The sequence below is a fragment of the Eutrigla gurnardus genome, assembly GCF_963514095.1.
Source record: "Eutrigla gurnardus genome assembly, chromosome: 10".
Taxonomy (NCBI): Eukaryota; Metazoa; Chordata; class Actinopteri; order Perciformes; family Triglidae; genus Eutrigla; species Eutrigla gurnardus.
In genome coordinates this window covers 20,164,345-20,177,971 of record NC_139924.1, presented here as the reverse complement: position 1 = coordinate 20,177,971, position 13,627 = coordinate 20,164,345, and the positions used below count along the sequence as shown (strand labels likewise).

The 13,627-nt window shown below is 40.4% G+C and overlaps 1 protein-coding gene across 1 annotated transcript; it reads left to right on the top strand.

The window, feature by feature from the left end:
• Positions 1-2,643: 2,643 nt before the first annotated feature.
• Positions 2,644-13,360, top strand: mpzl3 (myelin protein zero-like 3). Its single transcript, XM_084018837.1, has 6 exons — positions 2,644-2,870; positions 5,281-5,447; positions 10,141-10,354; positions 11,146-11,302; positions 12,021-12,090; positions 12,317-13,360. Exons 1-6 carry the CDS (start codon positions 2,801-2,803, stop codon positions 12,395-12,397), a joined length of 759 nt encoding a protein of 252 aa, XP_083874963.1. The 5' UTR covers positions 2,644-2,800; the 3' UTR covers positions 12,398-13,360.
• Positions 13,361-13,627: the final 267 nt, after the last annotated feature.

Here is a 13,627-nt window from a genome sequence, read left to right as displayed (position 1 = left end):
CTGACCTTCACACACACACACACACACACACACACACACACACACACACACACACACACACACACACACACACACAGACATCTATAGACACTCAAACACTAGAGTTAATCGATTCAATCTAAAGGTGGAGAGTCAGCTTTATTTGCCTCAGTGTGCTGTATAAAATGGGGCCTCCAATGGCTCTTGTGAATGACTAATGCTGCCATACTTGTTTGCGACAGCCATGAGAAAAAGTTTCTCCGTTTCAGAAAACTTTAACTCTAGAATGTCGGGGGATTTTCACCCACGCAGTTGTTGTCATGTGATTTTCATTGAGTTGCTGCTGTCTGAGTTGCGTGGGTCCTTGCGTAGCTTCAGGATGCTCACTGACCTCATCGAAGGAAGGCGTGTTTCCCTGCTCCCATCCCTCGTTTTTTCTACGGGCAATTTACATGACAGGGACAGGTAAAATGCAAATTACTTCAGGGGACAGGGCTCACATGTTCCAGGAATGGGTGGACCGAAGAACGTGCCTAGCACCATTATTTTTATATTTAGGACTATTTCAGTAATTTTTCATTGATTTTAGAGCCTTTTTATAGGGTCCCCCCATGATACCTTTTTATCATTTTATGAGCCGTTGTATAGGGGCAAATAAAAGAACTAGAGTACTTCGATGTGCCTTGTATTGTGGTACTTTTATATATTTTGATGAGAAGTATTTTTTATCTGGTATATTATATTGGGTAAAATATACCCAACGTCAGCGATGGTGTTACTAACTGTAACGTTCTAGGGTTAAAACACTGAAAGAAGTTCTCGTCAACTATTCAGTGCATAGATTGCACGTGAGCTGATGGAAAAAGCCAGAAGGACTCCCACGTGTTTTTTGCCGAAGCATAATGGTTATATACACCGTCTGGCCCCAACCATTTAAAATCACCTTTATTAGTCCCCTCCAGTGTTGACAACAGAAGAACAGGTCTCTTGTCGAGAAAGCCGGTAAGTGGGGAGAGCCTTCATCGTGACTGAAAAGATTTCAACTGAAACTGAGACCACTCTACTGTAACCAGACAGAGAGGCACTGTATCCACACACACAATACATAACACAATGTAATAGTGTGTGTGTGTGTGTGTGTGTGTGTGTGTGTGTGTGTGTGTGTGTGTGTGTGAGAGAGAGAGAGAGAGATATGTATATATAGCTGCACACAATTCTGAGCGCTTCTAAGGCAAGTCTTTTAACACTGCATCAATTCACAAAAGGAATTGGTATCCCTGCCTCGGTGTGGGAACTGTTATGTAAAATTGTTAACAGATACAATACAAACACTGTCCTTGTGAATGGATACCGGGAGGGACACGCATGCTACACCTAACTCTCTCTGCAGCCGCAGCATCCACAGAGATTTGCAATGAGTTTGGATTTTTGCAAGGAACTGAACATAAGCACAAAGTACAGCCAGTTAGGAGCGTGAAGCAAAAATGCTGCTTGCTTTACTGTGAAGGATGAAGAAATCGCTGGATGTCTGTCAAAAGGTAAACAGTGATAAAACATTGATCGTTTCTTGCCCAAATTTCATCTTTATTATTGCTGAAACTCACTGTCCTTGTCCCTTGTTTCCACGGGGTCCGCAGTAAATTAGAAGTTAGTTATGCATTAATAATTCACATAGGGTAATTTCTATTTATTGCACGACAACCCCACTTATCACTGTCCCTTATTAGAGAGCCTCCAGGCATGGCGGCTTTTTTAAAAATTTTAATTAAGTTAGGACGTTATGAGAAGTAAGCATTTTCCTCAAACTCATTAACTAGATCAAATTTTTCCCATGTGATTCTCTTTTTTTTTCAAAGCACACAGGACTACTTGTTGAAAAAATCGAATGAAATAGGTTGTTGTTATGTCAAAGTGGCACACATCTGATATACGCAGTGTATTTGAGGGAGCGAGACCCAGAGTGTGGACATAATCTGGGTTGTTAGGATGGAGGAAACACTCCTGGCAGACCAGACGGCTGTGAAGATGTAACTGACAATGCAATCTAAATAAAGGCATTTAAATGAAGTTCAAAGGGGACTCTGTGTAAACATGTAGTGGTGAGATAAAGCATTACACCGGAGTGAAACTGAACCAGCAAAAGGCTAGAAAAACAAATACCCTCACCCATTAGAGATAATTACCACTGTAAGGACACAAGATTGGGGACAGGGATAGTAGAGTAATGTGCCTAGAAGTGGCGGGGGAGTCCCACTAGAGCATCCGTGGGTTTTATACAGAATACTTGATGGAGAGATAAGGTGAGGGTCATATGAGTCTAAGAATGGAGGCGTGCAACAAGAATGTACTATATTTTAACATGGTTTTATTTTGGCTTTCGCAATTTGACCCCAAAAGCCTAGATGGCAAGAAGTATGCCACCTTTTTTGATTACTAAAATCTTTGCCTATCTATTAAAAAATAACTTGTTTATAATAATAATAATAATAATAATAATAATAATAATAATAATAATAATAATAATTATAATAATTATAATAATTTGTAGATTTCTAAACAGTTTACTGCTGATCATCAGAGTTTCAAAGTTACATGTTTTTTTGTTTTTTCTAAACTCCCAGTGATCCCACAGCCACTTCCTGATACACCTGTTTGTCAGGTATAGGAGAGGTATAGGAGAGTCAGCCAGCAGCCAGCGGTCGCGTCGGAGAAACTGAGTCATGGCAAAATAAGAGTATGGACGGTATGTTTCCGAAGCTTTGACGCAACTTTTTTTTTTTTGGTATCGTCACGCGAGTGAAACCCGTTTTCACCACTAAAAATGCGTCGGCCGCTCCGAGGGATCAGCGCTCTCAACGTCGTCCTGCTGCTGTATTTACTCGGCTTGTTCGGTGAGTAAACAGGACACTAATTCAACACAATTCAACGCAGAAACGTTGTTAGTTAAAAGTTCTACTTTTTAAAACTCTAGTGGCACTGCTATCCCCCCCCCCCAGTACAATGTCGACGTCTACTTTTTGCCTGTCCCGTTTCATTTCCAGGTGTTCACTACGGCTCATTAGACACTAAAACGCCATGTTGAGTTTGTTTAGGGGGTTATGGTTAATATCACTGTTTAACACGGACGCAGACTCGCGTTAAAACCCTCCATTAAAGGTGGACACACGGAGATATGTGAATACGTGTCCGCCATGAAGGTGTAGTGAACTCGACCCCGGCCACATTTTAATATCACACGGCGTTTGTCAATAAGTCAAAGCAGCCCATGTTAAGCCTCATGTTGAATTGTACACTAGCTGCACATGCCGGTGTAGACAGCCATGCTCGGACGGACTTTGACAGCTGAGTTAGGAGCCCTGTCTTTCTACCAGACGTATTACAAACATGGCCCTGAACTGTGGCCGGTTTGTTTGCCTCGCTCTCAAATCACCCGATATGTTTCTGAAGGAATAACAGAGAGTGCGTACAGTAATGGCTAATGTGCATCTTAGTCAGAAAATGTATGCAGCAGATTAGTCATTATGGTTTGCAGTTATTTGATTAGACTTTTTTGAGCTGCATGTGTGCCTGGAGCACAGTGTCTGCCGGGATATACACACCCTGCCAGGGTCAAGGCACAGCTAGGGAACATCACAATAGGACATCTTCCTTCTCACTTAATATTTCCTCTATTAAATCTAACAGCAGACTTCTGCCAGGAACTAGGTGTCAACATGACCAACTTCCCTGCCCCGGCACGAAATATCGTGTCCCCAAGGGCAAGAGGAGGTTTGGCTTTCATGGCTTGATTTTCCACTCTCACGAAGAGATAACTATGGCCATGTTGTCAACTCGCTCACCCCGGGGTCTTTGGAGATCAGTCGGGCTTATCGCATGATATCTTTCAGTATAAGATCAACTTTTTCCCCTTATCATTGCTATTTTGGTCTCAGATGGAAACAGTGGTGTCTGACTAACATCGGATACAGCAGTAATATGGTATAATCACCCACGGAGAAAAGGCCGTTTGAGGCCTCTGCTTTGAAATGTAGGACTGTGTAATAATGACAACTAAAGTTGTTAACATGCAACTTTAGTTGTCTAATTGTCTTCAGTCTGTCTACTTTGGTCCTGATTGAAATATCTGTGATGGATTGCTGTAAAAGTCCAACAAATATAGAAGAAGTCCCGAGAGACTTAATTTTAATAATAAAAAGCAGGTCACACTTTTAATTTCTTCAGAGTAATAACTTGTTCTTCTTGTTAGATTGGCCCAATGTTTTCACAACTTTGATCTAATGAAATATTCCGCTTCAATCTGTATTTCTTGGTGTGGCCTTTCAAAAACAACATATTCACAAGGGTTAAAAAAAAAACCCAAGGCAGTGCATGCAAAAGCAGTGGTATTAACGGGTCAGTCTAGCAGCAATCTTAACAGTGCCATAAATTATATTTATACAGCCACAGTAAAACTAAATCAATATATATTCTCTCGTCGTATATCCATAAAATATATTTACTTATCTGAGATCTTACAGTCCCACAGTACTCTGCATTACTTTGCTACTATCTTTTTACATTCATACAATTTATTTTTATTAAACTTGTCCTCCATGCAATCATTTCCCAAAGGGAATGAATAACGTATCTTATATTTGATAATAATACCGCCAAGTAACACATTGATTTAATGAAATACACAGACGTAATACTAGTTAGTTAAGACGGATTACTAAACGATACACTGGGTATTTTTGTACTCACTTCATGCTTACCCAGCTATCCTAACATTTAGTAAGAAAAACGGCTCATTAATGGCTCAATGTTACAAAATATGCCAAGGTTCTCTCTTCAAATAAGATGTCAGTTTCGAATATTCGTGGGTACAGTTGAGCAAGTCCCAAATTATAATTTATGGCCAACTTTTCTCTGTCTGGCCCCTTTTTGGCTGATTGAAGTGATAACTGTGGGAAAAGAAAAAAAAACATGCCTAGAGATACAGGGACATAGCTTCATATGCAGGCTGAAGACGGATGTGTAGCGAATCTGTCAGATAGAACAAGAGGAACTTGTAGAAGAATATATCTTGGCTCAGCGTCTCTCAGTAGGAATTTGCTGTGCTGACACTTTCATGCCACCGCAGTGTGGGCATATAGATGCTATCCGGTTGTTTATTCACTATTTTTGCTTACAGGAAGTGAGTGAAATCACTCGCTCACAATGTGTCCTGGACACCTAAACATGTCAATCTGCTCATATCAGTTATATTCTTCCTTCACCTTTTGTTTTCTTCACTCCTTCTTTCTACCATTTCCCCTGCAGTCCCCTCCCTGGTCTCCTCCATCACAGTGAGCACTCCAGCAGAGCTCCATGCATCTACAGGGGATACTGTTGCGTTGGCTTGCACTTTTGCTTCCACCAGTACACCGACCAGTAAGATGACTGTGGACTGGTCTTATAGGCCCCAGACTGGAGGGCCGCCACTGACGGTGAGTACGCATTTATCAGAATTACTTTGGATGAAATCAATTTTTCGGTGCTTGCACTGGATTGTGCTACTGTATCAAAAAGGGCTTCAAATGAATCGATTGATTTATGAGTCAATTTGTTGAACACACACACACACACACACACACTAAACAAAATCAGGGCTTCCACCTTGTAAACTGAATATTTTCTTTGTCCACCATGAAAATACACTGAATATTTGGAGACTTTTGACTGTTGGTCAGATAAAAAGTCATTTGAAGATGTCACCTTGTGATCCTTATATATTTTTTTGTTTCATCGTTTTTATTTTGTTTCTTTTCCTCCTCATTTATGTCTATAGCTTTTTCCATTTAATTTGTAAGACCTCATGTTCACTGCAAGGTATGTGGCTTCTATTGCTTATCCTGGACAAACATGACTTCTAGCTGCTTTATTTGCATTGTTGACCAGCTCGACTCTTGCTTTCCAAACCTTCGCCTACACCTGCACTCAGAATAGAGTCTTGGTTTCGGTGTAGATACTGTGTGTACCAATACGCTGGACTTATCAGCATCACTGCTGAGGTAATGTCCAGGTTTTTCCCCTTCACATTCCAGTTCACCCTTTGTGTCTTCCTGAGCCCCCCCCCCCCCAGGAAACCCCATCTGGTCAGCTACCTTAATACCTCTTCCTATGTGGCACTCTCGTGGTCGTGTTCCAAATGCATTGAGATGTATCCATCTCAACCCGTAACTGCACTCAGTCCTCTAACCCTGAACACTTCGGATTTAGTTTCAGCAACCAATCCACTATGAATCCACCACATAATTTAAGCAGTTCCATTTGTATTTGAAGACGGCCATCAAGTGTGGTTCTGTGTAATTGCATTTGGACCATGGGAATCCTTAGTGTGGTAGCTGCAACCCTATATGCTCCCATTTCCTATAGGAGCACTCAGAGCTAAGTGGAGGCTAATGTTTTGTGGCTCCGCTGATATGGAGTGCTGTTGGTTTAGTCATTAAGATGCAGTTTTCTGGTTTAAAAGCATGTAGGAGCAGGAGGAGCAGAAGGACGCTGTGTGTATTGGTCAGTGTGTGTTTGCACGTGTGTCAGCAGATCGCGTGGTGTTATATCACCACACAGGTATTTGTAAAAAGGTGTGCCGGCTGCTGCCTAAGAACACTCCACACCACAACCTGTGTTTCCTTCGCCCAAGTTAACCAGTTTGACTTCTTTATCACAATATTAATCACGTGTGGCAGTTTCCAGATACGGCCAATAGATGGAACCAAGTCTGGGGTTTATTATTTATTCATTTTTTCTATTTCTAAGCCTCCGTTTATTTTCCATCCAATTTCATTAGCAGTTTTGGCTGGTTGATTGGCCTCTGTGTCCCCAGCCGTATATCACACTGGGAAAGACCATGAATAAGCATGTGAAAAGCGCCATCAGAAAATATAATTTTGCAGCCAAGGCTTTAGTGTCAATCTGAATTGCTGCAGTGCTTCAGTGACTTGCATAATTACCTCAGTCCTGATGAGAATTAATTTTGTAGATTGGAGAAGAGAGGCTGAGCGTTCAGTCAAATATCAGTGAAAGCTCATGGTAATTGGACGAGTTGGCAATTGAATTGTGCTGAATAATGCTGAAATAAATCTATTAAGATAATCTAAGACTTCATTTGGGAGCTGGTTTTGAATTTGTCAAGTCGTGGAAGCTTCTGTCTAGACCATCATCTAGATTTGTAGAATGGGTGGCCCCAGCAACAATCCAAATATCCTTGGCCGTGTTGCTGCATTTCTCCTGAGTTTAAAGGGATCATTGGGTCTAAAGTCTGTTTCCAGACCGAGCAGACGATGAAGTCAGTGACTTCAGCTGCTCTCATGTAGGCGGAACTCTGCCAAGTCTTCAAATGATCAGCCAGGCCTGCAATCAGTCTCTCAGAATAATGCACCTGCACCGTTGTAAACCCATAGAACTGTATCGGTGACTTTTCAGGTGATTCTGTGTTTCCTTTTTGCTTTTTGTGTTGCCTCAGATCATTGGCATGCCATTAACAGTTATTATCATAATTTCCAGTGTGTAAACATATACACTAGGCATGGTGATAAACATTTTTACGCCTAGATCTTTACAGTAATGATATGTGGAGACCAGATTATGCAATCTAAATGTCATGCATTTTTAATACGATGGAAGCCTGCTTCTATTTCTTCATATTTTGATAAACACTACATTACATCACATACATACAAACGGTGCTTGTCTCCGTATGCTCTGCTGCTGTTCTTATTGATTATTTGATACTTTCAGTTCTTAATGTGATATAGTGACAAAACTTCACAAACGTGTGAAGCTTGCACTGTTGATTTTTATTTTGGATCTGTTATAAATGCCAACATTGAACTGATTTTTTGTCTGTATTTAATTACATGAGACTTGAATTAGGGCAAAGAAGAATTGATTAACTTCTCATTTGCTTAAAACACTGCATGGCTTTGACAGATATTCACTCTTCTGAGAGCCATCTATTTTTTTATGAGGAAATAATTTACGCAAACATTCCAGATGAATTTGTAATAAATAACGTTATGTAGTTATATTTAAAATTAGGATAATACCTTATACAGACTCAGCTTCTCTGCTCACTTACATTTTTCATAAAACAATAATAGTTATGAACACCCTGATGTGGCACAACCTGGGTCTGCTAATTGTGTTGATGTGAGTCTCAATTGCCTGAAAATAGTTTAAACACAACTTCTGCAAAATCGGCTCGCTGGTGTTCTCTATTTTCTATCGAGGCTTTGTGCCTTTCTAGAACACTTTGCTTCCTATTTTGAAGGTGGTGCAATGAACAGTATACATACATAATGTTGCAGCTGACCGTTTTATCTGCTCTGGTAAAGTATTTCCACACTGTTGATTGTAGTCGAAACTGTGTGCTATTTTATCCGTTTATCTATAAATGAATGAGTGATTCTGTTGTCCGGCTTATTTATACTGTACAAAAAGCTTGTCCATCTAATCCCCTGCAGCCATCTGAAGGCAGCAGCACATATGTTGATACATGTGTGGCACTCTGATTTGAGAAGTGCTTGGCCAGAGTGAATCAAAGACACCAGGCTGCTGCAGATTATCCGATCGGTGCATTGTAACTCTTCATTACCTGCAGGAGACCTTGGATCACTGGAGTTCATTAATTGTGTGCGTCACAGCCTCTTTTTAATTCCTTTATAAAAAAAAAATTTAAAAAATCTGCTCAGTTTTATTCTGGACCTCCAAATGCTGCTGTGTCACGTTTTAGAGACATACAGTGGAATTATGACTGAAATTACATTAGGTTGATGCAATCATGTATACTGCTTCACCAAACTGGCCGAGAGTGTGTTTATTAATCACCACACCCTCCGACACCCTATTTCACTTCACCCAGCCATTTTGAACTTTGTACTGCTGACTCTGCTGAAGGTGTGCTTGGAGACACCCACACGATCTGTTCGCTGGAAAGGTAGTTGCACTTGTGCGATTAGGTGAGATATATATATATATATATATATATATATATATCCATAGTGGTTTGTAGCAAAATTGATAACTCCCTTCTGTTTTGCTTTGAGAGCACGGATGCAGGCCATGCAGCTTTGATCTGATCCTGCAAATAATCTAAAAGCCACTTATCTGACTCAACCAGCTCAGTACAAGACGTCATGGAAACAATCAATCAAACAATAATAATCATTACTTTAACTTTATTTGTTTTCAGGTCCTGGAACAAGTTTGGTCCTCGTTTACTTTACAACTGGGTGAAGTTTGAAACACTTGATTCTATGGTTTAATTGAAAAATCAGCTGAAATGTTTTCACTGTGTGTTCATTTACACCTGTGTATAAATGGATTAAATATAGTGCTCAGCTTGACCCAAACCCTGGGTCTGTTCCACTTTCCATTTTTTTTGTTTGTCTCCTTTCCAAATCACCAAATCACTTTTCATTTCCCTATTTGTTTTGCATATGTTTTGCTTTTTGAAATGTATCTGGCTGTGGGTGGCTAAAGAATAATCCACACTTTAAGTTTACTGTGAAAAACATAGACTGTAGTATCTCCACATTTCCATTTCCCCTTCTCCACCCACACACACAGGGTCAGCCTGACGGGTGGGAGTAACCATGAAATGGAGTTTGCTGTTGAAAACAGACTCATCTGCTAAATGTTCCGTTTTTGAGACACCTCCAGTTCAGTTTTTCTTCTCTCAGCCAGAGAGTGCAGACGTGCATTTTCTTGTGCTCGATCCAATTTTTTATTCATGCATCTCCAAACTGAAGCAGGCAACTCTCCTAACTCTGCTATCAACAATATTGCCAAAAGAAAACGTCCCACCACCATCTGTCCCACCACCTGTTGCTCCAGACACTTTCCCTTAGGCGGAACATTGAGTGAGATTTAGGAGTGATGGTGATTCTTATTAAATTAACTTTTTACTTAGGTGTTATTAGGGTTATTTTCTAGGTCAGACTGCGATTGATGTCCTTGAATCTTGCCTTTCCAGTTGAATTGGTGTTTTTTTTTTTTTTTTTTTCTCCTTCCTCTCGGCACCAAACATTTTTGTTGGATATAGTTTTGCAGCCTTGCCCACAGAACACTCTTTTTGACCACACACATATGTTTCAAGCAAATAAAACATTTTTTTTTCTTTTTTTTTACCCTTTCCAGTTTTTCCACTTCTCTTCACGGGCATTCCCTCCAATGAACGGCCAGTTTACTAATCGCATTCAGTGGCAGGGAATCCCGGCGCGAGGGGACGCCTCCATCTCTCTGCTTAACGCCACGTTGAGCGATAATGGGACCTACACGTGCTCTGTCAGAAACCCTCCCGATGTCCATGGGTCGCCGAATTCACACACGGTACTCACCGTCACACCAAAAGGTAACATGGTGCTCCTCTACGCTTTAAAAAATAACCAAGCACAACACTACGATAGCACCTAGATGCATTTTTGCTGTGTATGGTTTTAAATCACTATCAATGCGTGTACTTATTCCACCTCAGGTGTCTGGGTTTGGCTTTTCTCACAATAAATTGCATACGGTGTATGTGCAGAAACCGGCCTAAGAAAAGGAAGTTTAAAATACCACCGCCAGCCACATCTTTTAGAGAGTAGCCTCATCCAAACATCTCTCTGGTGTTTGTGTTAGCCTGTCATGATATTAGCCATATTGGCTCATGCATATTAGCCTCTGTCTGCTGTCAGCATATTGTAGATCGTTGGAGGCAGGTATAGTTGTCATCATACTAAGGATGTTTAAACTAATCTAAGGTTAATGACAACAGCCCTTATTTCTGTACAGATTAACACACAAGACACAGCGTGTAATTTCATGAGTTTTAGAGTTGCTGTGTAAGAATCTTCTCATCTAACTTTTTACAAGCAAAAACACACGTTTCCATATGCTGGTCTATTTCTTTGAGGATCACTTTTTGTCTTGTTTTAGTGATATATATATATATATATATTGTCCATACGAAATGGGTAAGAGTTGATTATCTCCTGCTATTATGTGCAACATGACACCAGCTGTATATACTGTATGCACCGTATATGGGGGGCACAGTGTATGCGTGTAATTAATGCTTCTGTTGAGTGAGTATGGCATGACGTGGTAGTCATAAACAGCTTGATAATGTGTTTCTAATGACCTCGTATCCTTCCCCACCAGCGCCCAGCATTCGCTTCTCTGACGTCGCGGTCCTTCTCGCTTTCATCCTCCTCCCCTCTGCTATCATCACCCTTGTTCTGATTGGACGGATGCTTTGTCCCAAGAAGCAGCAAAACCAATCGAAGGCGTACAGGTCGCCCATAGAGGTCACGGAGGGGTGAGTATTTATTCAAGCAATCACTGCTGCGGATCCCCTGGGGTTAATAGTACTCATTGCAGACTTTGATGGTTTATAAATGTGCTTCTGCGTTGCTAATTTGAAGGTTAAATAACAATTTAAATTAGTGAATTAAGGTGAATCAGTTGAATCAGTGAGGAGCTTAGTACTAATTTCTTCAATTAGCTGATCTACAGGCTGGTTTGTAGTGTAGCAGTGTTGCTCCCTGCACGTTGCAGTCACACAGGAAGCTGGTATTTGCTCTTTTGACTGATGTAACACAGGAATATAAATGTTAAACAAGCCAGTGCTACTCTGTAATACATGTGAACACAATGCATTAATAACTCTGACAGCATGTGTGTAAACAATGAGCCGTTCTCTTTTTCTCACAGTCTTTTTGTTTTGACTATTTAATAAAAGTCTAGTTATGATCATTTGCTTAGCTTACTGGCTTACGGCTTTATACAGACATAGGTGAGAGTATTGTAGATCATCTCATCTCACTCTCAGCAAGAAAGGTAATATCCCAATTTGAACTATTCTTTTCATATGCAGAAACAAATATTTCAGAGTGGGTGTCGGGTTAAGACATTGTTCTGAATTCAGTGAAGTTTTTGGTGTAAATCAGTAAAAAAAATGATGAGTTGACGTGTTTTGAGCACGTGTGATCACTGTCATGACTAACCATCTTTGCTGTCCATTCTGCGTTCACCAGAGAGGAGTATGGCATCCACCCACCGGGGGCCAATGAAAAGAAGCCCACCTGCTGTGCCCTATATCTGATGGTACCGTCCGCAATGTTTCATTTTGCAACACTTCCCAAACCCATTAATAACTTAATAAGACATGCCTGCCAGATCCATTTCACGTTTAATTTTGCATCACCTCAATGTCTTAAGGACTTAAGGGTTTATATAATATTGATTTTTCTTGTGGTGTGTGTGTGTGTGTGTCTGTGTGTGTCTGTGTGTGTGTCTGTGTGTGTGTGTGTGTGTGTGTGTGTGTCTCCAGGACACGGACGATGACGAGAGTTACTACGATCTGAAAAAGGGCCCTCCTGTGGACGAAGGCTATGCTGAGTCCCAGTTCTAGAGGACCCTGCTGGTCGGGAGATGCAACTGCAACGTCCAAACCTACTGGTGCCTCCTCACACTGGGAGGTACTGAATGGCAATCAATGCTGGATTCATGTCATCTTTGCCCCAGTCAACTACTTACCCAGTCACTTTAGTGATGTTTACTTTTTGTGGTGACCTCCTTTGGAATAATACTTTTGTTTGAGACGATCTGAATTAGGCATCTCCAGCATCATATTAATACCATAGATTATGTCAATAATTTGATTTACCTGTTGCCTACATTTTCAAGCATAAGTCATTGCAAACATTTTAGAGTTTGTAGTCTTGATGAGATATAATTTGTTTATTCTGTATAACCTACTGACCCTGTACATGCAACCACAAACACACAGACGAGCACTATATGTATTTTTGTATCTTGATGATTTATACTTGTCAATTTCTTATTATGAAGGAGATGGATGTCTAATTTATTGCCTGTGTCAGAGCGGCTATATGAAGTCTGTCGATGTCTTTTTTTTTTTCTCAAGTTTTTTGTTATATTGCTTAATATTTGGACAGAAAAAATAGTTTGATTTTGAATGTCAGCTATTTTTACTTAGTGCTATTTATGCAGCATTGTAAATACCCTATATTTCTTTTATTTTCGGTGTCTGTAGATTACTGTACCGTGTCATTATTTCAACATCAGCTGTGTGTGTGTGTGTGTGTGTGTGTGTGTGTGTGTGTGTGTGTGTGTGTGTGTGTGTGTGTGTGTGTGTGTGTGTGTGTGTGTGTGTGTGTGTGTGTGTGTGTGTGTGTGTGTGTGTGTGTCATTACTCAGTATATTTTAGAGATGTCTGAGTTTGGATGTGGTGTTTCATGGATGAGGTCATTTCATGTGTAACACGATTGAGTCTTTGTTTTAAATGCACAGCTTTACTTTGTTAATTTGTTTATTTAGCCATGTTTTTGCCTAAATAAATAGAAAAGGAGCAGATTAATTTGGCTTTGTTTATTCAATTGGTGGAACTGTCGGCAAGCTGAGACAATTTGTTGGCAAAGCTCACAGCATTTGGCCACCGTTTTCTCCTGCTCCCTCTTTGTTTGGTCTTTTGCACTATTCATCAATGTTCTTGCATATTCCTTTAAAACCTCTGAGGACAAGCCGGAGTCTCAGAGCTTCACTCAAAAATTGTGGCAGCATCTGTTTCATCTACGCAGTCGTGGGACTCGACACTCATAAAAAAAGACCTGATAAAAAC

What these genes read in the sequence shown, in the direction of transcription:
- mpzl3 (XM_084018837.1), top strand. Translation starts at nt 2,801, where the DNA reads ATGCGTCGGCCGCTCCGAGGGATCAGCGCTCTCAACGTCGTCCTGCTG. An exon ending in GTATTTACTCGGCTTGTTCG is followed by an intron (nt 2,871 to 5,280) that starts GTGAGTAAACAG and finishes TTTCCCCTGCAG; the next exon opens with TCCCCTCCCTGGTCTCCTCC. An exon ending in ACTCACCGTCACACCAAAAG is followed by an intron (nt 10,355 to 11,145) that starts GTAACATGGTGC and finishes CTTCCCCACCAG; the next exon opens with CGCCCAGCATTCGCTTCTCT.